Source organism: Galeopterus variegatus, unplaced genomic scaffold (genome assembly GCF_000696425.1).
Source record: "Galeopterus variegatus unplaced genomic scaffold, G_variegatus-3.0.2 Scaffold8475, whole genome shotgun sequence".
NCBI classification, from domain to species: Eukaryota; Metazoa; Chordata; class Mammalia; order Dermoptera; family Cynocephalidae; genus Galeopterus; species Galeopterus variegatus.
Genome location: NW_007734586.1, coordinates 75,650 through 85,378, shown reverse-complemented (window position 1 = coordinate 85,378; position 9,729 = coordinate 75,650). Strand labels below are relative to the sequence as shown.

Sequence of the window (9,729 nt, the reverse complement as noted above, 5' to 3'; positions counted from 1 at the left end):
GGCTGAGCGAGGCGCGGGAGCAACACCGTGGGTTGCGATCCCGTTGCCGGTCCCGGTCCGGTATTGGGGCAACACTGAGGGTTGCGATCCATTGCCGGACACGGAAAAAGACAAAAAGGAAAAAAAAAAAAGCAAGCACTCTGTAATCCTGTTTTTGTAAAAATATATTTAAATATCCATATATCTGTATATATATAGATTGTGTGATTTATATGACACACACACTTAGGGAAAGGTCTGGAAGGATGGATATCAACAAGTTGAAAGTAGTAGTTTTCTCTGGGTGGTGGGATTTTGCTTTCTTGTTTGGATTTTCCACATTTATAAAATGAAACTATGTCTGGTGTGATGTCTTAAACTTTTATGATTTGTATAAGTTTTTTTTTCTTTAAAGTTCTTGAACGTTAAGTTAAAAAATTAGAGACTCTTTTACTTTATTTCAGAGCATTTGTGAAAGTACTTATATGCCCCTTTTCATGAACTTTTTCCAACTCTCTACAAAAGTGTGGTTTTTGTGTGTGGTTACTGTTATTTACAATCTGTATTACAGAACCACAGGAGAGGTTGTATCTGGTGTTGTAAGTAAAGTGTTCAACCAACCTAAAGCCAAAGCCAAGGAGCTAGGCATAGAGATTTGTCTCATGTACATAGAGATTGAGAAAGGAGAGGCTGTGCAAGAAGAGCTCCTAAAAGGCCTGGACAATAAGAACCCCAAGATCATCGTGGCCTGCATAGAGACATTGAGGAAAGCCTTAAGGTAAGACCTTTTCTTTTTTGCTTTAGTTCTGTTAACTAGAGTTTCTCAATTGAGTGTGGGGTTCCTGGTTTAAACAGAAATGGAAACTGCTGAACTTGACTTGACATGCCACAACAATGAGGAAAGTGACCTGGAAAAGATATAGTCATTTCTCAAGTGTGGCACTTTGTATTGAGTAATTTTTGCTTTCAAGTGTGTTTCATAGCTATTTTATCTAAATCCTTTCTAATGATAAGAGTGAGGGATATTTTTGATCTGTTCTCATCTTAAGAATTGGACTTTTGATGGAAAAGCACTCCTTAAGTTATTTAAGTAGCTCTTTTTCTCTTGCTGTATTCAAGTATAGACTTACGTATTTTGAAATGTTGGCTAAAGACATAGTTTGTTGGCTAAAGCAAACCTTTATTTAGATACCTTTTTAGTAAAGTAAAAGCAAATGCTATATGCCTTTAAACAGAAGCATAGCAACAGCAAACTGAAAATAACTTATTACATAAGAATAAAAGTTATTTTCACCCCTAGAATTTATTGTTGTTTGGCAATGAAGTTTTTTATGAATGGGGTCTCTTTCAGGAAAAAGTAGCTATAATTTGCTGTAGAAATCTGAATTACACAAATCACTAGTTTGTTCTGATTTGGCAGTCCTTCTAATGTGATATCCTGTTCTGAATACTATCCTCATGAGATACTTTAGAAAGCAGCTCTAGTGAAATCCTAATGGAGTGAAGATCATCTCAACTCTTCTGTGGTTTTGTGTATGACCTACATCTTAGGGAAAATGCTTCCTTTGGTGTTTAGCTTATGTGAAAGTTATCGGAATTCCTGAATTTTGTTCAACTATCTTTGCTTTATAAGTCTAAACTTTTATATTGTCTTTCTTTTGGTTCATAACTTTTTAAATACAATTTGTCACTCAGATTCTTGTGTGGTAGTTTTTCCTTGTTTCTAGCCTATTATCATATAATAGGCAGATGTTTTTATGAATAGTAAATAGCGTACTCATTCTATCATAGAAATTTAACAACTTGTCTCAGTTAATAGGAATGTGCTTGCTCAGCAGATCTGTTCTGTCCTTGATAATGTCTTAATAAAAATATATACTATAATCTTCTACCTTTAAATTAGAAGTTTCTACTCTGGAATGGTTTAAACTCTGGTTATTTCATTGCTAAGCTGACTGGGGGAATACAGGTAGCAAAGAACAAGTTAGGTATATCTTCTTATGTCTTCCTTATAGATGTTGTAATTTAGTCACATCCCTGTATGGTTATTTGTCCTAAAGCTTTTCAGAATCTATAGTGGAACTAGGTAGCTCTCTGGGACCCTCGAGAATCTTGAGGCCAAACTGCTTAGTTCTAGGTTCTAGAACCTCCTAAAGCTATCTTTGTTAGTAACAGCTTCAGATGATCAAAATCATCCCTAGAATAGTCTTCTAGTAAAATTTTTAGTATCAAGATTAGGTTTTATTTTTTTAAGATGTCTATTTTCTGTGTGGACTTACTCCATCTATTTTTTTCTATCTTTCAGAGGTAGTCCAGGATAGAGAAACAAAAAAGAATCAGGTGAAACAGTAGTAATATAAAGGAAGATTTAAGAGGTCTCAAATGTTAGATCTGTCAGGGACCATGTTAAATATCCCTAAAACAAAATGGTTTATCATCACCATAATTCTTTTTTTACCTCAGCTGAGCCACGTTAAAATGTTCTTTTCTAATATAAAGGGCATTTTAAAGGAAAACTTAGAAGTCATCTAATCTAGTTTATTTTCATGTTATGATATCTGTACCTAAACTATATCACACAGCCAGATGTTTTGTTAAAAATCCCTTTCTAGGGAAAGTATTTTCACCATTTCCTTCTTTAATCTGTTTGAGTATGTCATTAGCTATTACTGAATAATTTTGTTGCATTTGTATACATGAGATACATTTGTGCATATTAGATAATAGATAAATAATATATGAGGATACTTCAAAAACTTCATGGAAATATTTGTATTAAGTACCTTTGTATTGGGGGTACTACTACTTATACGGAATTTCAGTGTTCTTTCATAACTAAATCCCTTCTGCTCCAGAATTTGTTATGCAGAAATGTTAGCAGTGACATCAGATAGCTAAAATTGGCCAGTTGGAAACTCGAAAATATAATACCTAACAGATGTATAAGACATGTTATCTTTTTAAAGGAAGTCAGAATGCATTTGTTTTCCCAATGGAAAACTAAAGCAAAGAGAGATTTAAGTTGCTCAGTTACAGTGTGATAGCTGTGAAGTCAGGAATGAAACACACATCACCAGAATTCATGATCTACCTAGTTGAATGATCACCTTAATTATAGGAACTATTAAAAGTAAAGTTTCCTCATCTAAATATTTATAAACTAATTGTTTACATTTTTAAGCTTTTATATGTACATACTTGTATATTTAAGATATTACACGTTTTGGTTCTTTATTGGTTTGAATTATTCCTAGTTTGATTACATAGAAAGTTAGTTTTAAAATGGTAATATTACTTTGGGCCCTAGACATTATATAATATCCTTGGAAGAATGACACCTAGATATGTACATGGTTATGAGTTCCTTTTCTTTTTCTGCCTTAAAAATACTTATATAACTATTAGTATATAGGTATGGCACTACGTTTGAATGAATGAAAGCTAACACTTTACCCAAGCACATTGCATACTGACAGTTTTTCCACCAATTTTTACTTTTAGTGAATTTGGTTCCAAAATCATCTTGCTTAAGCCAATTATCAAAGTGTTGCCAAAACTCTTTGAGTCTCGAGAGAAGGCTGTTCGAGATGAAGCCAAACTAATTGCTGTGGAGATTTACAGATGGATTCGGGATGCTCTGAGACCCCCATTACAAAATATAAACTCTGTCCAGGTGAGGTACAAAGTTTTCTGGTTGCCTTTGCATAAGGTTAATATGAAGGTGTTTTCTTTCTTTCATTGTCATTGATATTCTGTCCTTACTCAATTATTTTTCATTCTCAATTTTGAAATTAGTTATTTTTTTCTGAGTATAGCTAACTCTCTGCCGTTACTTTGTCCATTCAAGTTAAATACCATGCTAGTGTTAGATCTATAGCAGTTTAAAAGATCCCTTTATAATTCTGTTGTGTGGCAGGACTTAATATCTGTTTGGGTGAATGCATTGTCTTTTTATTACAATTCATTTTAGAGATTTTTCCAAAGATGGAAATTTATACGAATTCATGAACTAATGAGAGTATCCTAAAAAATGAATTTATTCTTCTTTCTTAGTGTAGTATATATAAGTCTATTTGACCTATATTACAAAGTATATACAATTAAATTTATCTTTTCTTATTTGCCTTATTAGAGCCACATAAATAAGAAATTGGATCCCAATGTATCAGTAAATATAAATATTAAGTGTGTTCTCTAATGGCAGGGATGTAGATATGTTTTTAAATATTTTATGATATTTGCAGTTGAAAGAACTAGAAGAAGAGTGGGTCAAACTGCCAACAGGTGCTCCTAGACCAACTCGGTTTCTGCGTTCCCAACAAGAACTAGAAGCTAAATTGGAACAGCAACATTCTGCTGGTGGAGATGCTGAGGGAGGTAAGCCGATTTTAAACACTGGTCTCTATAAAAATTAGCTAGAATTGGCACTGCCCTAAGAATCTATGTTAAATAGGCATATTTTGTAGGACTGCCTTTAATAAAATATAAATTGGATATAGCATTAACAACTCTGATCCCTTCCGTATTAAGATTTCATCAGGGATATGAAAGGACTGATAACTGTTCAATAAGTAAAACCATTCATTTTTAAGGTTTGTTTTTTCTCTTTGAAGGTGGTGATGATGGCGATGAGATGCCACAGATAGATGCTTATGAGCTTTTGGAAGCAGTAGAAATCCTTTCCAAACTTCCCAAAGACTTTTATGACAAAATTGTAAGTAATGGTTAAATTTCTTTTATTTCTTTTAAAATAATTACTTGAATAGATTTAGAGAATGCTCTGCTGAGCCCTTGCCTGGTATACCCCCTTCCACCCTCATATTTTCCTTAATACAGTGAGTTAGTTGCTTCATCCTCTTTGCGCCCATAGACTTTGTATATACACCTATTGTCACACTTTTTTTTCTTTACATGTCTTGCCAAAAATCCAAAACATTATTCTTGACTTCCTTTTCCTCATTTTCTCTCTGGTTTTACCTTTAAATATCTCTCAAATTTATCTCCTTTTCTCCATCCCCACTGCCACTATTTTACTTCAGGGTTTCTTGATCTTGGCACTGTAGACATTTTTTGCCAGATAGTTCTTTGTTTAGGTGAGGCCATCCTGTGCAGTGTAGGATGTGGCTTTTACCCACTTGATGTTAGTAAATACCATCCCCCTAAGTGATGACAATCAAAAATGTCTCCAGACACTGCCAGTTGTCCCCTAGGAGACAAAATTCTCCCCAGTTGAGAAACACGATCTTATCGGAGCTACTACTATCATCTCTTGCCTTATATGCTATAGTAGTTTTCTTACAAGACTCCCTGTCTCTGCTTTTGCCTCCTTCCCATCATACTTCACAGTGTAATTAAAGGTGTCATTTTTGAAAATGCAACTCTTCCCATATTAAAACCCAATTAAGACCCTTCAGTGGGGCTGGCAGTTAGCTTAGTTGGTTAGAGTGCATTGTTATAACACCAAGGTCAAGGGATCAGATCTGCTTACTGGCTAGCCGCAAAAAACTAAAACAAAAACCCTTCATTGGCTTTCATGGGTCTTAAGAGCCCCCACTTACCTTCAAGTCACATCTCTAATTGCCCTTATTCTTCATGCTCCAGCCATACTGTACTTCTCCCAGTAGGAAATGTGCTTTTTTTTTTTTTTTAACTCTAGGTTTTTCGTGTTCTTTCTGCCTATAACATTCTTCTTCTACCATTCACCTATTAATACCTCTTTATCCTCTAGATTTCACATTACGCATCTCTTTTTAGGGGATATCCTACCCAACTGCCTAAACTAGATTAAGTCCTTTTGCTGTATTATTATAGCAGTTTATACTTTTCCCTTCATAGTGGTCAAGACCTGGTAGTTATTTATTGAAGATTTTCCTAGCTCTGCTGTCTGCAACTTGAGAATCCTATTAATTTCTGTCTAAGTCCTTTTGCTGTATTATTATAGCAGTTTATACTTTTCCCTTCATAGTGGTCAAGACCTAGTAGTTATTTATTGAAGATTTTCCTAGCTCTGCTGTCTGCAACTTGAGAATCCTATTAATTTCTGTCTTTTTTTTTTTTTTTTTTAAATGACCGGTAAGGGGATCTTAACCCTTGACTTGGTGTTATCAGCACCACACTCTCCCAAGTGAGCTAACCGGCCATCCCTATATAGGGATCTGAACCCGTGGCCTTGGGGTTATCAACCCCACACTCTCCCAAGTGAGCCATGGGCCAGCCCTAAATATTGTATTAATTTCTGATTAACAAATAAATGTTTGATAAATTGAATTGAACTGTAATCTCCTCCAGGGTGGTGAGTTTATCATCTTCTTTGTATCCCTAGTCTTTTCAAATATTAAGTATTTAAATCATTGAGTGATTATTTGATCTCTAGTGAAGTATATTCTCCTTTATGGCCCCAAAAGAAAAAAGAATTTACATTATATCCACAATCTGGAAAACTTCGCTCTGAGATTAGAACAATTTGGGTTGTTGGTTATGTGATTATTATTTTCTGGTCTTTTTGATGCTGTCAGTATAGAAATTCCTCTCCTATAATTGCCACTGTGAGATTGCCTAGAAATGCTTTCTGTCAGTGTTTTCTGTTTGACACCTGTTTACTACCATTGCCTAGAAAATGAAAAGGAAACGTCTATGGCATTCTGTTTACTTATTATATTACTTTAGGGTTATGAAATCTTACGAAAAATACTTTTTGTGTTTGAACAAAAATGTATATATAGGAACAAAATGTTCTGATTGGCTGCACAGTTTTGCAGTTTTGTTTTTTTTTTTAACTAACTTTAGGAGAAGTTTCTGAAAGCAAACAAATTGTATACCTTTGAATTAGTAGAGTGAAAAAAATAGACTTTTATTCTGCTTTCTTATTTTCTGTTCTACAAATGAACCATATCATGTCTTGCAGGAGGCAAAAAAATGGCAAGAGAGAAAAGAGGCCCTGGAAGCTGTAGAAGTACTAGTGAAAAATCCCAAACTGGAAGCTGGCGATTATGCAGATTTAGTAAAAGCATTAAAAAAGGTAAATGTGAAGTGTCAGCTTTGGTATCTTAGCAGACCAGGCCATTGAATTTCTCTTCATCAGATGTCTTAATCACAAATACATTGCAATTTAAGGAACACTATTGATGGTATTTGAATTAATAGGCATACGTTTTTTAAAAGATTTAAAATTATTGTCCTAGGTTAGGTTTAAAATCTTTATGGGTATTTTTTTTTTCAATCCTTGTTTTTTATCACTTTGACTTTAAGTATGTTATTTGATAGCTTCTATAAACCTCAAAAAGAAGAGGGTCTTGCTAATCCAAATATTACCATTTTTATATAATTCTGTAGCATGAGCTATTTAAGTTAGCTAAATTTAATTGGACAAATATTAGATAAGAAGAGTGTTTTTTCATTAGATAGCAAAAGATACCACCCTGTACTGTATCAGCATGTAAAGCAAAGGGTGTGGAGATATGTGGTCAGTTATAAAGCAGGCAAGTATTAAATAAGAAATATTTTTAGAATATACTCCTTTGGTATTGCTTTAAGTTCTACCAGATTGAATGCTGCTGGTAGATATTTTTTTATGTAGACTTTTTATAAAACCTGAAAGTATAGATCAAACACTGTGGATGTAATTATAGAGTTTGAGAACAAACTCTGAAGACGTCTACCTGAATACAGCAAGACTAAATAAAAACTTTGTTTTGCTTGCTTCCTCACTCTGAAATTAGAGCATTAGAATGGTAGAGTGAGGAAGTTAAACTTTATTATATGCACACGTAAATACAATGATTCTCATTATTCGTGGTGGTTACATTCTGTAAAGCCACCAACAACACTAAGTTAGCAAACACTGAGCCATTACTTCTAGGGGAAATACAGGGTTAAGGTCATGTGACCCTCTGGTCACAATATTTTCATCAACCAATCAATACATAACCTTATTTTATCCTATTTGAGGACAGCTTATTTAATATATATCGTTGATTCATTAACATTGAACTCACAGCCAACCGCACAATAACTCACGCCTGAATGAAGCCTATCTAACACGTGTGTTTTCTCTGTAGGCACATCACAGCCTTTTTGCACTTAGAAACACTACACAGCATGTCAGTGGTACACATGGAGGCCATTTTAAACAGTAAAAGGACCAACAGAAATGCAAAAAATGTGGTACTAAAGAGACCATGAAAATGACACTTGTTAAGGTATGAGAGCTGAAACAAGAAGGCAGAGCATTGTCTTTTCCACCTCAACTGGGAGTATGCACATCATACACCTCAAATTTTCACAGCTCTGCACTTGTCTGTAGATGACTAGGGAAGTGCCATGAGTATTGATTTTGAGGTTATAAATAAATTTTAGCAAGTAGGTGAATTCACAAATACAGATCCGTGAATAAGGAGGATAGACTGTATTTTCTAGAAGTTAGTCTTCCTATGCTTTCTTCCAAGTGGGACCTGAAGGCAGGGATGTGATTTGTCATATATTTGTTTAGTTATCAGTTTTCCATCTTGAAGAGCCACAGACTTAGGTAAGATGAATTATAAGGGAATTGCACAGGGGGAAAAGGGTTTCACTAACTTGGAGGCTGGGAGGAAAGAATGGGAAGGAGAAGGATAGAGGGCACTGAGAGATGGGAAGTGAGATTCTAGTGGCTTGTGAAGAGAGCTTCTGATTCTCTCTGAATTCTTCTAGCATATAATTTTCATGAGGAACCTTATTGTTCTGTCACTGAATGATCAATGCCAAACAAAGCTTTTATTTTTCTTTATTATTAATGTTATGTTCTCTCCATGCATTTTCTCAGGATATTAGCTTTTCAAATAAAGACTAGTCTACGATTTCCATTGGCATTGTAAATATAAATGTAATCTCTCAATGTATTATGTATACATTATATATATATATTAAATCCAGAATGATCATGGATTTCATATGTGGGCAGACATAGACAATAAATTTATGAGAGATCTAGGGTAGCAGTAGAAACTTCTTTCCCTCTTCACATGGTGGGGTGGGAGGGAATCAAAGGCCACAAACAAGTAAAAAGAAACTTAATTTTGTGGCTAAAGTATTTAAAACAATGAAAAGTTAACTGTAGTTGTATAAATTATCCAAAAATATGACAATTTTTTTATATTTGATTTTATACATACAAACAAATACACAAACATCATATCCATATTGTGTTGACATCACAGAAACATCAAAAATGGGGAAATGGTGAAGTGGAAGAAAGAGAATGAGATTGAGGAGCAGGGCACAAACTGATCCTTTTTCCCTCCTTAACAGTCTCTTCTCTGGGTTGTCTAAATCAAGTAATTCCATTCATTTCCCAGCTATTTTCACCTTTAATGCCAGTTGTAAAGAACTATATATTTTGAAGTTCCTTATGGTATTCCTGAAATTATTTCTTAAACTATCTTCTTTTGCATTGTCACCTGACAATATGTTCTGTTGGCTTTCCTGTTGTCATAGGTTATATAGTTCTTTCATTTACAGGATGCCTCCCTCCAGCCCATAGCTTCTTTGACTTTGTCAATTGCCTGTGGGTATTTGTTGAGGGTGTGTGTGTGTGTGTGTGTGTGTGTGTAAATATATGTGTATACATATATATACACACATATATTTATATTTTAATCTTTAGTTTAAGATTTGGGTTTTCGGGCCGGCCCGGTAGCGCACTGCTACAGTGCGCCGCTTGGGAGCGCGGCGGTGCTCCCACCGAGGGTTCGGATCCCACATACAGACCGGCTG

General features: G+C 34.7%; 1 protein-coding gene across 1 annotated transcript in view; it reads left to right on the top strand.

Annotated features, from left to right (window-relative positions):
• Positions 1 to 9,729, top strand: part of CKAP5 (cytoskeleton associated protein 5) — a 114,725-nt gene that overhangs the window by 36,584 nt on the left and 68,412 nt on the right. The window contains 5 exon segments of the mRNA XM_008592925.1: positions 551 to 757; positions 3,481 to 3,652; positions 4,224 to 4,356; positions 4,593 to 4,693; positions 6,884 to 6,997. Coding sequence (XP_008591147.1) covers positions 551 to 757; positions 3,481 to 3,652; positions 4,224 to 4,356; positions 4,593 to 4,693; positions 6,884 to 6,997 — 727 coding nt within the window.